This window comes from Nicotiana tomentosiformis, chromosome 2 (genome assembly GCF_000390325.3).
Source record: "Nicotiana tomentosiformis chromosome 2, ASM39032v3, whole genome shotgun sequence".
Taxonomy (NCBI): Eukaryota; Viridiplantae; Streptophyta; class Magnoliopsida; order Solanales; family Solanaceae; genus Nicotiana; species Nicotiana tomentosiformis.
In genome coordinates this window covers 148,785,239-148,801,097 of record NC_090813.1, presented here as the reverse complement: position 1 = coordinate 148,801,097, position 15,859 = coordinate 148,785,239, and the positions used below count along the sequence as shown (strand labels likewise).

Here is a 15,859-nt window from a genome sequence, read left to right as displayed (position 1 = left end):
CACTATGAGTTTCTAGTGATGTCCTTAAGCTTAACTAATGCCCCGATGATGTTTATGAATTTGATGGATCAGGTGTTTAGGACATATCTTGGCTTATTTGTCATTGTCTTCATTGATGACATATTGATCTACTCGCGTAGTATGGAGGAGCACGAGCACCATTTGAGGTTAGTGCTTCAGACCTTGTGAGAACAAAAGCTATATGCTAAGTTCTCCAAGTGTGAGTTCTGGTTGGATTCTGTGGCTTTCTTGGGGCATGTCGTATTAGGTCAGGTTATTAAGGTGGATCACAGAAAGATCGAGGTAGTTCAGAGTTGGCCTCGTCCTACCACAATGACAGAGATCAGGTGTTTCTTGGGGCTACCGAGTTATTATCGCTGGTTTGTAGAGGGTTTCTCGTCTATCGCAACTCCTTTGACTAGATTGACCCAGAAGCGTGCTCAGTTCAGATGGTATGATGATTGCGGGGTGAGCTTTCAAAAGCTCAAGACCGCATTGACTAAAACATCAGTGTTCGTTTTGCCCTCTGGTTCAGGGATGTATATTGTGTATTGCGATACTTCACGCATTGGTCTGGGTTATGTATTGATGCAGGAGGGGCTAGTTATTGCATATGCTTCACGTCAGCTAAAGCCCCACGAGAAGAATTATCTTGCGCACAATTTGGAGTTGGCTGCGATAGTTCATGCCCTCAAGATCTAGAGGCATTACCTTTATGGGGTGTCGTGTAAGGTTTACACTAATCGTCGCAGTTTGTAGCATTTGTTTAACTAGAGAGATCTTAATCTGAGGCAGCGCATGTGACTTGAGTTACTGAAGAAATATGATATTACCATCCTCTATCATCTGGCAAGGTGAATGTGGTTGCGGATGCCTTGAGCAGAAAGGTCGAGAGTATGGGTAGTTTGGCATTCATTTCAGCGGAGGAGAGGCCATTGGCTTTGGATATCCAGTCCTTAGCTAACTGACTTGTGAGGTTGGATATCTCATAGCCCAGTCGAGTTCTTGCATATGTTGCGGCTCGGTCTTTTTTATTCGGGCGAATCAAGGCTCGTTAGTATGATGATTCGCACTTGTTGGTCCTTAGAGAGATTGTGCTATGGGGTGATGACAAGGAGGTTGCTATCAGTGATGATGTTGTTCTGCTACTCCAAGGTTGCTTATGTGTTCCTAATGTTGATGGCCTGAGGGAGACGATTCTAGAGGAGGCACACAGTTCGGCGTTATTCTACTCATCCAGGTGCCACAAAGATATATCGTGACCTAAGGCAGCATTACTGGTGGAGGAAGATGAAGAAGGACATAGTTAAGTATGTGGCTAGATGTCTAAACTGCCAGTAGGTTAAGTACGAGCACCAGAGGCCAGTTGGCTTACTTCAACAGATGGTTATACCGGAGTGGAAGTAGGAGCGCCTCACTATGGATTTTGTGGATGGTTTACCGCTGATGTTGGGGAAATATTATGCTGGGGACGTCCAAATGTACCAACAAGTTCCCCTATTTAAGACTTTTCGTATGTGTTTTTACTGATTTATGACTTGCGGGGATAGTTGGTCTGATTTTGGAAGGGTTCAGGTTGAATTTAGAACACTTAATTCCATAATAGTGGCCTAAGGTGGCCAAGTTTGACTTGAGTCAACACTTTAAGTAAACAACCTCGGAATCAGAATTTGAAGATTTTAGTAGGTTCGTATGATGATTTTGGACTTGGGCGTATGTTCGGATCGGGTTTTGGGGGGACCATGAGCGTTTCAACGCTTATTGTTAAAAGTTGGCATTTTGAAGGTTTTAGAATATCCTAAGTTTGACTTAAAGTGGACTTTGATTTTATCGACGTCCGTTTGGAATTCCGAGCCTTGGAATAGGTTTGAATTGTGATTTGTGACTTTTGCTAAAAATTCAACGTCATTCCTAATTGTCTAAGTATAGTTCGTTGCGTTCGGAGTTGGTTGAAATGAGTTTGAAGCCTAGAAGTTGATTAATTTGGTTTTGAGGTGCGACTCTTAGTTCCGGTATTATTTTATGTGTTTTGAGGCTTCGATTAAGTTCGTAGTATGTTTATGGACTTGTTGGTACATTTGGACGGGGTCTTGGGTGGCTCGGGTGTGTTTCGGACCACCCGGAGCAAAGTTAAACTTGGTTGAAACTGCTGGTGTGCTGCGCGATCGTGAAGGATGTCCCTCGATCGTGAGGAAGGCTGGATGGAGGTCTGGGACTTTACTCTTCGCGAACGTGAAGAGGTCTTCGCGAATGCGAGGGAGGATCTAGTACTTCTTCGCGAACGCGTAAACCACGTCGTGAACGCGAAGAAGGGAGGTGCTGAGTTGGGCTGAAAGGCAGATGGACGTCGCGAACGCGATAGGGGGATCATGAAAGTGGAAGACTGGGAGTTGGTTCATCACGAACGCGACTAGGTGGTTGCAAACGCGAAGGGTAAATTTGGTCGGCTGGGCAGTTGGTCTTCGTGATCGCAAGGGACCTTCCGCGATCGCGAAGAAGGGATCCCTGGGTAGACTTGATTTTAATATGGGACTAAACTCTCTTTTCTCTCATTTTTACTTGGGTTGCACGAATTTGGGGAGCTATTTTGAGGGGATTTTCATCAAGCATTACAAGGTAAGTGAATTCTACCAACTTTTGAGTTAAATACATGGATTATGGGTGGATTTAAGATAGAAATTAGTGAAAATTATAGGATTTTGTTGGAAACCTAGGGTTTGGTAAAAATGGATTTTGACCATGAAATTAATTATGGAATTGGAAATAAACTATATGTTTGAGTTCGTATGTGATGGATAACATTTATCTTCGAAAATTTTCAGAATCCGGGCACGTGGGTACGAGGGTGACTTTTATGGACTTTTTGAATTTGGTTGGGAAATCACTTTAATAGATAAATTATGCACTTTTGAGTATATATTGATTAGTTTGTACAACTTTTGACTAGTTTCGGATTGCTCGACGTCGTTTGGGGACTACTAGTGAGGTCTTAGAGCCGAGTAGTGAGCTTGGGAGCGAGGTAAGTCTCTTGCCTAATCTTGTAAGAGGGAATTATCCCCTTTGGTGTATTAATTGTTGTGTGGTACTTGTTGTGGGATCTATGTATGCATGAGGTGACGAGAGTCTGTATGTAGCTATATTAATGTTTATGTCCGGGTAGACTTAGATTTACATCATGCCTTAAATGTGCTATTTGAATTAATCTTGTGCATTTGATTTCTTTGATTTATGACTAAGATTGAGACTAGAATAAAATATTGGCTGAGTCTCTTACTTTGAAAATTTGTGAAATATTTGATGAATGGTAGTTCCGTGTCTTCTCGATTCGCATGTATTTTCGCGAGCGAGAGAGTTTCTCTACTCTTATGGGATCGGGTCATTCGACTTGACAGGATTACAAACTATTCTAGTGGGATCGGGCAATTCGCCTCGGCAGTGTTGTAAATTAATCTTATGAAATCGGGCCGTTTGCCTCAGCAGTATTGTAACATTATTCTTATGGGATCGGGTTGTTCGCCTCGGTAGTACTGTGTATCACTATTCCTATGGGATTGAGCCGTTCGTCTCAGCAGGCTCGCTAACACTTGAGATTTGAGTGGTTATTGATATAAGTTAGTTTTGTTCCCTCGAGGCTAGATATGACATTTTAGTGATTTCGTAATGACCCGTGTTTGGAAATTTACTATTAAAGTTTATCTGTTTCGTTGTTACTTGTTGTATTGCATACCTGTCCACTTTATGTATATTATTTTTTGACCACTAGTAGGTGTCAATTCGACCCCTCATCACTACTTCTTTGAAATTAGACTAGATACTTATTGGGTACGTATTGATTTACGTACTCATGCTATACTTCTGCACTGATTGTGCATGGACTGAGATATGTACTTCCAATGGTCACACGAGCGCGTAGACGCATTGCACAGAGACTTAACGGTGATCTGCCTTCCATGCTCCGATCTGTAGCACCCGGAGTTTCCCTCTACCTTATTTATTGTTTCTGTCTATTTTATTTCAAACAATAGCTGTAGTAGTTTTGTATATTTCCTAGATTGCTCATACAATTGTGACACCGGATTTTGGGGGCTACTAGTGGTTATTCACAATGATAGTGGTTATTATCATTGTGATATATGTATTATTCGCACTTGGTATTTTTGGGAAAGAAGTACGCATGTTTCCATGAGATTTTCTTTTGTTCGGTGTATTTAATATTTTCTTATTTTGAAAGTTAAAAATGAATAATTAAATTAGAAGTTCACGTGTTGGCTTGCCTAACGGTGGTTTTAGACGCCATCACGACCTATTAATGTTTTTGGGTCGTGACAGCGCCCCATGGCGTCCTGGCAAGCCTCCCAACGCCTAATGCCATGGATGGCCCTGTGGTCTTGGCCGCGCCAAGTGACAAGCGCGCGCGTGCCTATGTCGCCCCATCAATAGCCCTCGCCAATGCCCAGCAGCAGGTAGATGCCAATAGGTCCCTTCGGCAAGCCGCTCCCCAGCGCGCGCCCTTTGTCAGTGCAATTGACCCATGCCCTGCGTCCAGCTCCGGCATGCAGACCCTGATGCTAAAGACAAGGCTTACGCCAACTGACCTACTTTTACCTTGTACGAATCTAAGTCCTTTTTGTTGTAAATATAGAGTAGTTTTACTTCCTGTATTTCTATTATGATTCTCTAGCTTATTTATGTCAAGTCCTGTAACTTTGGTTTATTATTTTAAGCACTATTGGGGGGGGGGGGGAGGGGGGAATCAAGTAGTCAAACTTTCAAGCAAGCAAACAATTCTTTGTATTGGTGTCTCTTCCCCTCGACATCATGTTGCCTTTCTGTAATAACTTTCAATTAATGCAATCAAGCTTTCTTTCATTCTCATCTTTTTTTCTGTTCTCTCAATTTCTCTTGATCTCGGTTTTCCCGTACAATACTAACAGTCTTGTCTAGTGCACGGAGGGGACCCCAGTTGGTAGATAGTAACTGCATGGACATCGGTTGCTTAGCCTTACGTCGCCCTTTCAAGACATCTCAGGAACGCGCCGCGTAATAGTAATTATGCAGAAGCAGAAGCACAACTCTTTGGTTTGAAATGGTGTGCCGATAGAGGTCTAGACATGGCCATAGGAGAATCTGATTCACTTCTAATGGTCAAGTGTACTAAAAGAGAGTGAAAACGTCCATGGAACATCAACAACCAAATAAAAGAGATCCAGAAAATGACCGAAGATTACATCTTCAACATCAATCACTGCTTCAGAGAAGCTAATAGACCAACCGATAGTTTAGCAACTCTGAGTCACAGAATTGGAGGAATCAAGAACTTCAACCTTTTCTCTGATATTCCTAGCCATATAAAGGGCTTAGTAAATATGGTCAAATGGAGCCTACCTACTTGTAGAATAAAGCCCACAAAAACTTCTAATATCATCTATGATCCTCTGTGTGCTAACTTTGTTTTTGCTGTCCTTTAGTTAGGATATAGAGTGGAAGTCATAACTCAATGATCATGTACAAAGGTTGGGATGCCAAACTCAATATGTATTTTTTTGCACATCAATGATCAATGGAGACTGTTTAATTAAAAAAAGAATACAAAAGGTGAACTACCGACTGATAATTGAAGCGAAAAGTGAAGCAATAAAGAAGCTTATTCTAAAAGGCTGAATTTTATACATTTCCAATATGCAAACAGAATAAAGAATTAGTGTCAAAAAAGAGAAGTTCATTAGAACACTAATAAGTCAAAGACAATTTGTGAATGAAGATAATTAATTTAAAAAAAATAAATTAACCCTCCAATGCAGCTTGATCAGGAACCAAAACTAATGCCAACCACGGGACCAAATCTTGTCTAAAAGACCAGACTTGCACTATCATTTCAGATTTGAGATTATTCCTTTCTGCTACTGCCATCCAATCATTCAACAAGACGTAATTTAAACTTTTATTTATGTCCCACTTTGCCAAATGAATTTTTGTTTCTTCAAGTGATGGCTCGATTAAGTTGAACTGAATCTTCATCTTTTTGTTGGACTCAATGTCCCTCATCTCCAAGTCCAATTTTTGTTGTGGTGTCAAGAAATCCTTATTCCTTACTTGGTTCACAGGAATTGACATTCGCATATGCTTATTGCTCAAATCTGTATCATAAAGAACTTTCTGAATTACCAGTTTCACTTCAGAACTTTGAACACCCATATTTTCAATCTTCTCCTTGAACTCATCTGGCAAACCTGGAGGTTCAATTGGCACTACAGGTTCTATCCTTTTTCTCTTTTTCGCTCTATTTTCCAATTTACTTTGTTTTTCATCTAACAAATCTTCAATCTTCCTTCTCTTAACCTTTTCGTGCACATATTTTGTTGCCAAACAAGTATCAGTCTTTAAATCACTAACACTGGAACTCCCTGGGGAATATGAATTTCCACTAAAAACTTTCTCATTGACTATCTCATTCTCCATCAAAGCCTTTTCTTTTCCTCCTCTATCAACTACTTCTGTAATTTTCCTTTTAAAAAAAATTCTAATTTTCTGGCTTTTCTTCTCTAGTTGTGATTGACACCCAATAGTCATAGCAGTAGGACGCTTTCTTAATCCTTTGCTTCTTTTAGTCCTAGGCAACAGATAATAATAATGATCCACAGCTTGTTCACAAACATAGGGATTCCTTTTAAAAGCTTGATCTTTCTTGTACTCGTCAAGAAGATATGAGATTATATCTTCAAGATTTCCTCACAATTTCTGCCTACTTTCTTCTTCAATGCGAACAATTTCTTCCAATATTGAGCAATCCGTAATGCAAGAATCAACATTCGTCCCTCCATAATTATCATACACAAATTCCAATCCAAACTCATCCTTTTTCTTCTCCGTAAACACACCAAAAGCAGAGTTTTCTTGATTCAGGATTGCTATGGCAACCCCACTTAAACCAGAAAGGAATAACAAGAAAGTAACCAAGAAACGTACTTAGACAGAGATAAAAGGAATGTTGATATTGTTAGAAATAAATGTAGCATTGGTGTTGATGAATGAAGTTAAGAGAGTGTATGTAGAATTGCAGATTAATTTTGAAACATAGAAGAATTGTGGATCGCTGATAGGTATGGTAATTGTGGAATAGAAGTATGGAAATATAGGATCGTGATTGACGAAAGGGAGTAATTGTTGTCCCAATTAGGATAGAAAAGGGGGAATTGTCCAATCAGATGTTACAAAGGTTTAAGAAACGGGGTTTAAGAAAATAGGTATTCCTGATTTCTTGGACGGAAATTAACTGTATGTAATATTAATATTACATCCTTAAATTATATATCCTCAGGGACCCAAAAAAATTTCTGTTAGATATAAAATATATACATAATTCAAAATTTCAAATGACTACTAATACTTCTTTGTTGCCCTTTCTTATTCTACATAGTTCGCTCTTCTTGTATATTTTATAGATGAAATTAGAGACAATTAAAACTTTAGTCACTTTCACTTTTTTCCTCTTATTCATTAAAACTTAATAAAATCAATTTTCTTTTTATAACTTTGACTTTGTAAAGTTTCTTTCTTTGACAAGTAAGGCTTGCTTAGTTGGTAAAAGTATCTCCACCCACGATCGTTAGGTTCTGGGTTCGAGTCAAGTTGGAGGGGAAGTATGGAAATACTATAGATTCTCCTAATTTGGGAAGGGTGAAAAAAAAAAGGTTCCAGTAAACCCGCTTCAAGCTGGTTAGACCGCAACATACTTAAGATTGGAACTAAAAGTGAAAACAATTGTGCAAGTTGGAAAATTAAATTACTCTATTTAACATACTCAATTAGATAAATTTTTATTTTTATTTTTCAAATATCTCTATTGATTATAGAATAACGCTAGCAGGATGCAGTGTTCATATTACATCCTATAACAATTGTCTTAGATAGAAGAGTTTTCAAAAACTTTTAAAAAGAAATCTTACTTAAGATTAACAATGGGTCAAGAAATATTAAATTGAATGATTCACTATGTTATCAATTGAAAAAGAAATTTATTAAAAAATTAGCATTTTAGCATCTCAAAAAGCTAGAATAATAAATTCAAGATAAAAGAAATACTTATATAATTTATATCTATTCTATTATAAAAGCATGAAACTTCAAGACAAAATATTGATCAATTTTTATTTACTTATGTAAGTGCATTCTATGTTGGATAAAATCATAATTACAATTAATCCTTAAAAACATAATTATTTCTTGTATTCATTATTTGACCTTTTTATCTAATAAAAAATCATTTTCTTATATGATCACATTAGGGATGTTGTAAATCTCCTTCAGAGTTTTTACTTAAATTTCTCAAGTTGCAATTTATTTTTAATTCTCCGATAGAAGCCTTTTATTTACGAGGTAATACCCTAAAATCCTCCTAAACTATTATTTTTTGTCAGTTTCCTAATTAAATTATTCTGTACCCCCAAAACCCCCTGAACTATATTGCCCTTCATATTAAAAACTTCTCATTGTATTCTTAGATGTGCGTGTAGTGCACGCTCCAAAATTTTATAAAAATGTATCATATAGCATTACACATGGCTATTTAACTCAGCCTAAAACCCGCCTAAACTATCATTTTTTTGTCAATTACCTACTTAAACTATCTAGTGTCCCCAAAATCCACTGAACTATATTCCCTTATATATTCAAACCCCATGTTGGACTTTAAAGGTGCGTCTGTCTAACTATATTAACTTATGGTTTGTAAAATATTTTTTATATAGTTTACTCATGATGTATTACTCTCGGATGATTGATTAATTATAGGAGTTTTGGCCAATATAATATTTAATGTACTATGTTAAGTTTAAATTTAATTGTGATTGTGCTTTATGCTAAAATCCAATTGAATAAGTCCTTATTTATATTCATTTTGTAGCACAAATAAAATATAAATAAAGGCATATAGTTTAGCATTTCTTAAAAATCATCTTATATTAAAGGTTCAAGATATTAAACTTTATTCTCTACAAGATGTTGAGTTTAATAAGAAAATTTAAATTGGTATTCTTTCAACAATATGTGTAAGACATGAAAGAAGACTAAAACAAGAAAGAGAATAAATCATTTCAGAGGAAACAAGAGAGGGAGAAATTTTTCCGGAGGAAACCCACATGGAGAATTGAAGAAACAATATTAAAAAATAAATAAGAAATGTAAAAAAAAGAAGTAAGAATGGTGAAAAATGAGGAAGAAAGGTGGATATACTGAAATAAGGAGAATATTTTAAAAAAGCATAAAAGTGAAAGAGGGTTAGGCTAATTAATCATTATTTTCTGTCATACGAGCCGTTTTGATGGCTTTTTTCAGCTGCCACACGCTCCAAAGAGAGTGTTTACACGTTATGCCAAGTGGGGTACAAAAGAGAGGGGTGGGGTGGGGGTGGGGGTGGGGGTTTAATATGAAGGAAAATATATCTCAGGACACCGAATAGTTTAAGTGAAAACTGACAAAAATGTGATAGTTTAAAGGGGTTTTAGGATATTAACTCTTTATTTACTACTACAAAAAATCAAGAATGCCATATTCGCTAAAAGTTACAATTAATTTTTAAAACATCAATATTTTCTTGTGCTTGTTATTTGACCTTTTAATTAATTAAATTAAATTATATTCTTGTAAGGAGACATTAGGAGTGCAGTGATCCTTTCCAAGTCTCCAAGTCTTTTTTTTTTTTTCCCTTCAAATTTTCAAGTTTTTCTTTCAAGTTTCTGACACATTAGAAAGTGCAATAATATATTAGTTAGTAAAATATCACATTGTTATAGACTTAGAGTCACGATTAGGTTGGCATGTGGGCCGGGCTCGGTCCTAAGTGTGTATATATATATATATATATATATATATATATATATATATATATATATATATATATATATATATATATATATAAAAGCTATATTCGATATTAAATATTGAATATTAAAATTTAGGATGTTAAATCAATTATAGGGTAAGCACATAATAGTAACCATTTTTGCCAATTCTTTTCGATCTTTTTTTGGATCATAATATAAAAGAGATTGAGAGAGATTGATGATTTTGTGAGAAAATAAAAGAATGATGAGATATTTATAGTTGAAAATAGGAAAAAAGTGGGGGATGGGGGTGGGGTTTAATATGAAGGACAATATATCTCAGGACACCGAATAGTTTAAGTGAAAACTGACAAAAATGTGATAGTTTAAAGGGGTTTTAGGGTATTAACTCTTTATTTACTACTACAAGAAATCAAGAATGCCATATTCGCTAAAAGTTACAATTAATTTTTAAAACATCAATATTTTCTTGTGCTTGTTATTTGACCTTTTAATTAATTAAATTAAATTATATTCTTGTAAGGAGACATTAGGAGTGCAGTGATCCTTTCCAAGTCTCCAAGTCTTTTTTTTTTCCCTTAAAATTTTCAAGTTTTTCTTTCAAGTTTCTGACACATTAGAAAGTGCAATAATATATTAGTTAGTAAAATATCACATTGTTATAGACTTAGAGTCACGTTTAGGTTGGCATGTAGGCCGGGCCCGGTCCTAAGTGTACAGTATATAAGATATATATATATATATATATATATATATATATATAAAAGCTATATTCGGTATTAAATATTGAATATTAAAATTTAGGATTTTAAATCAATTATAGGGTAAGCACATAATAGTAATCATTTTTGTCAATTCTTCCCGATCTTTTTTTGGATCATAGTATAAGAGAGATTGACAGAGATTGATGATTTTGTGAGAAAAATAAAAGAATGATGGGGTATTTATAGTTGAAAATAGAAAAAAAGTGTATTTAAAAAAAAATTGGGGTTAAAACAAAGTTGGGGGTTAAATGACTATTTTGTAAATAGCCAACGGCTAGATTTTAAATGCCCAAATGAGCAGATTTTTTTTTAAAAATTATGGCCGTTGGAACTGTCTAGGCCCGCTAGGACCGGTCCGATCCCGATCCCAAACAGTCCGATCTCGCGGGCCTCAAGCTAAGTACCGGCCCACTTGCATACCATTTTCAAGTCCTTTGAAATAATAAAAAAACTTCATTACGTTTTCGTTTAGTTACATAAGATTTGACTAAACCCTTTTTTCCTAAATTTCTAGTTTCCATAGAACTTTTTCCAAGTTTTGAGCGGGCGATAAAGTCATACGAAGTGTTACCCACATTTGTCCAACAGTTGTCACATTCTCCCCCATTAAACCTCTATTTGAAGCTAACAAAGAAGATGCACAGAATGAAAGCACAGAATCAGCCAAGAGAATGTCAATATAGCCTCTTAAACTGCTCGGGAGCAGGCTGACTATCAAATTCCATCATCAGACGCAAGTAGCAGGATATGAGTAGTTTTTTATATCACTAATGAAAGAGTTTTTTGGGGAATAACCGAGAAATCCGATGTTTCCAACTTCAAAGCTCGTGATAATGAGCCCATCCATCTCCTCTTCTCCACTTAAATATCAAACTTACTTCACCAGCCAAGATTCATCCCGCGCCATACAGCCATACTACCTTTGCCGTTGAATCGAAGTAAAGATCTTATAATGTCAAAGCGAACATATAATACTACAGATTACAGATTAGGGGTGTACATGGACCGGGTTGGTTCGATTTTTATCAAAATCAAACCAAATCAACTATATCGATTTGGATTGGTTCAGTTTTGTCGGGTTTTTCGGGTTTTTGGATTTTTTATTGTTTAAATATTATTTTAATTTTACTTTGTTAAATATTTGATAAGTAAATATATATTTAGTAAAAATATAAAAAATTAACAAACATATTATCGATTAAAATATTCTTATGGGAGAATTCTATTAGTAACACATAATAGTTATTTTTTTAGTCGTCTAACAATAATTTTTCATTGATGTACACTTTCAGGTTAAACCGAATTTAGTAATTAAACATAAAAATTAATATGATACATAAATATTAATAATCACTTCACATTTGAAAAAGATATAAGAATTTAATAGATCTTAACATATGATATGAATATGGATGAATAAAGAGATAGACGCATTCCAGTAACACTTATAAGAAAGTGACCATACAACCTATTATTTAAGGTCAATAAATATGGAGCACTTCATATTCTATTAAAATTTATATTTTGCAAGAAAATTCCAAATATTTTTAGACATTTTTTAAAGAAAATTTTATATAAAATCTTAAAAGTATATATAAAAATTATATATTTATATGTCGGGTTGGTTCTGATTTTTTTACTCAATACCAAACCAAATCAAATCAAACCAAGTCGGGTTTTTTAATCGGTTTGATTTGACTTTTCAGTTTGGTGCAGTTATTCGGTTCGGTTTGTACACCCCTAATAGAGATGCACAAAAATTTTATATGATAGTTTTCTAGGATACATGTATGTGCGATCAAAAGAAAAAAAGGGGAAAGGGCCAAATATATCCCTCTACTTTCATATGTTGTCTATATTTAACCTCAGTTATACTATCGGGCCAAATGTACCCCTACCGTTATACTCTCGGGCCAAATTTACCCTTACAATCAACAAACTTTTAAAAATACCCCTTGATCTGTTAAGTCATCTAAAATCTCCCAAATTCCTTTTATTTAAATCACTGGTTGTTCTTCTTGGTCCACTATTTTTGAAATAATTAGCATTTACCTGCTTTCTGAACTAGAGAAAAAAATAAGAGAAAAAAATTTAAATAATACAACCGAATAAACAAAGTATAGTAAATTGAAAAATCTAAAGTAGGTAGCTTTTCTAAATTCTAAAAGTATTTACAACATCCCAATTTTAATGAATTCGTTACACAAAATGTATGGAGACTTTGCAAGTATTAGTGATTGAAGTTGAAGTTCCTTGGAGACTTCATATTGTCTAATTCAACTTTGGTTTAATTAAATGCCTACACATTTTGCACTCTTAAGTTAGTCGATCGAACTCTATACTAACCAGACAATGACAAAATATATTTGAATATACATGTACATATATGATGATCGGCTGCATATAATACACAATAAATAGACTCACTAAATTCTACGATGTGTATATGATTGAAAAATAAATAAAATTTTAAACCAATTTTATTTATTACAAAAAGAGAAACGGGTGCATTGGTAATAAAAAAAAATTATAAATAATTTGTATAGCCTAGTAACTTTAGCATTCACATTAATAGTAATTTTTGAAATTAAAATAGTGGACCAAGAAGAACAACAAGTGATTTAAATAAAAAAAATTTGGAAAATTTTGGATTACTTAACATATTAAGGGGTATTTTTAAAAGTTTGCTGATTGTTGGAGTAATTTTGGCCTAATAGTATAACGGTAGGGGTAAATTTAGCCCGATAGTATACTGGAGGTTAAATGCAAATTGCAGACAATATATGAAAATAGAAGGGGTATATTTGGCGCTTTTCCCAAAAAAAAAAAAAAATGGCTGAAACCACTTCTACATAATTACCAAATACCAAACATGCTTTTTTTATAAGCAACAAAATTTGTACTGGAATTAAGAAATATAAACAAACTTTTGTGCTAATTAAAGTATTGAAACAAATTTTAGTCCCATTTGTTTCTATCCCATCTTTGGCCACAGAACAATGTCGGCCATTTGCAAGTTCCACCCAAACCAAAAGAAAACTATTACAAATTTTAACAGTGTGGATCAGTGATAGAGCATCAACAATTGAATATCTGGAACCTGATAGCAAATGGTTGCAGGACAATATGTTTCCCAAGTTAGAACTTTAGCTTTGAGGGAATGAAACATTCTTCTGAAGAATGAGGACAGGATATTAAAGGAATGCCTAGCATTAAGTGCTTAAAAACAAATTTTTTAAGTTCTAATTTCTAAGGTGGTTCACTGGTACATTTTAGTATTTTCTACTACAATTAAGAAGCAGTGATATTATTGCAAGATCAGGGTCCAGCTTTCTCCTCTCGTGAAGACAGTAACATTCCAAAATAACTCTGCAGAAAAATCTCTTGCAGAATATGAAACACTAGTTAAATTAATATGGAGCAAATGAAAACATTAATAGAAGAATATGATCATGGGTTTGATTGATGTTTTTGAAGGCCCTAAACAATCAAAGAGGGGTGAAGCCAGGATTTGAATTTTATGGATTCTAAATTCTAGGATTACGACATCAGATTTTAGTAACTAGCTAGGTTCTGAATTTAATTATTGTATATAATTTAGTGGTTCTTTTAACACATATACAAGGGTAAAACCATCAGAGAAAATTCAGGGAAGAGAACCTTAGCCCTGTACTATAGAACAATTGATGAGTTCATGGAAGGCAAAGAAGATTGCTTGACAAACCATATCTGTACTATGTGTAACTCTGAAATTAAAACTTAACCTGCAAACACCAGAGAATAGGAAACACTGTTCCCGCTGATAGACAAGAAATGCGAATTCCCAAGAAAATGTGAGAATTCATCTTCAAATACCAATTAGTCAAGCATTTAAAGCCCATTGCGTGTTGGTACATATCATTGTGATATCAAGAAACATATCAACAAAATAGCTTTTATTATGCATAAAGTCCGGTATATTCAAATTACCCAACATAAAATGGTGCGTTAAATCAAACAACATGAATTGCTGAGGAATGGATACCTTGTCTTTTCAGTACGTATAAATTGACGGGAAAACTCCATATTTGAGGGAATTGGGATCTTGAGAATCCGAAAGCTCTTCTACATGTTATGCATTTAAAACAGTGAAACAGTAATTTTCAGACATTTCCTACAAAAGATGTTGTCCCTTTCCATTGGACTGACAAAATGCATACCCGAACATGGAAATTTTCAACTTGACAGTACAAATTCCAAAAATCAAAATGATCTCAACCTTTCTTTACTTGATACTGGTGCTGTGAGTTCAACACGATTCCCATCTTTCTTATTTTGAACTGATAGCTCCTCAGGTCCTTAACTTAGAATTTTGGAAGTTGTTTCTATCTAAACAGTGAATCTTCAGGCGGTCAAAATGAAATTAGAAAGTAGGAGAACCACAACATGCACGATTTTCTCCAACTCTTGCATCCATGATTTAACCGCTTTACGTGAAGGCTTCTTTTTCGCTAGAATTAAAAGAGAAGAAAATCAATGAACAAAACAACCGAAAGAGACATTAGCTGGCACTAGAAGATTATTAACCGTGATACTCTTCAAAATAACTATAGCGGATCCGGAATTTAAATTTAATGGTTTCAACCTTTAGGTTATTACTGTTGAACACATTACACACTTGAATTTATGGCTTCAAACTCTAATAAATTTTTAAACATTAGTGATTTTTCAATATTGGGTTCAGTTGAACCCCTTGATCATGCTCTCCATCCGCCACTGCTGTGCACCCATTTAGAATCATATAGTTCATCAGATCACTTAGTCAAGAAACAAAAGCAGAAAGACTACACGTGTCACATTGCCTCTAAGAAGTCTGTTGCATTCTTGCAGAGTACTGTAAGCGGTAAACTAAAATAATCAACACAGGTTCTCTACTAAGTAACGCAGCCCGGTGCACTAAGCTCCCGCTATGCGCGGGGTCAACAGTATCAACTACTCTAAATGATTACTCTTTTGGATAGTAAAGCAACAAAAATGTCAAAGTAAAACCAGCAAAAGAAACGGATTAAGCAGGCTATTTTTACCTCAACAGAAGCATCAAAACTTAGAAGCACCGGGATAGGTGAGCCATGAGTATGAGTAATCGATCCTGCTCTTTCTCGGGCCTTTTGATCTAAAACCTCTAATTTGTGTAGATGGTCTCCAACCTATATCAGGCAATAAGTGATGTAAGGATAAGCTATCTAATTCGAATCCTGAACAACATCTATAAAA

At 35.1% G+C, this 15,859-nt stretch overlaps 1 protein-coding gene across 1 annotated transcript in view; it reads right to left on the bottom strand.

Moving 5' to 3' along the window:
* Positions 1-14,696, bottom strand: part of LOC104108741 (uncharacterized) — a 41,904-nt gene extending 27,208 nt beyond the window's left edge. Inside the window, exon 1 of the mRNA XM_070194044.1 lies at positions 14,631-14,696. Coding sequence (XP_070050145.1) covers positions 14,631-14,671 — 41 coding nt within the window. The 5' untranslated portion in view covers positions 14,672-14,696. The remainder of the gene's footprint in view (positions 1-14,630) is intronic.
* Positions 14,697-15,859: the final 1,163 nt, after the last annotated feature.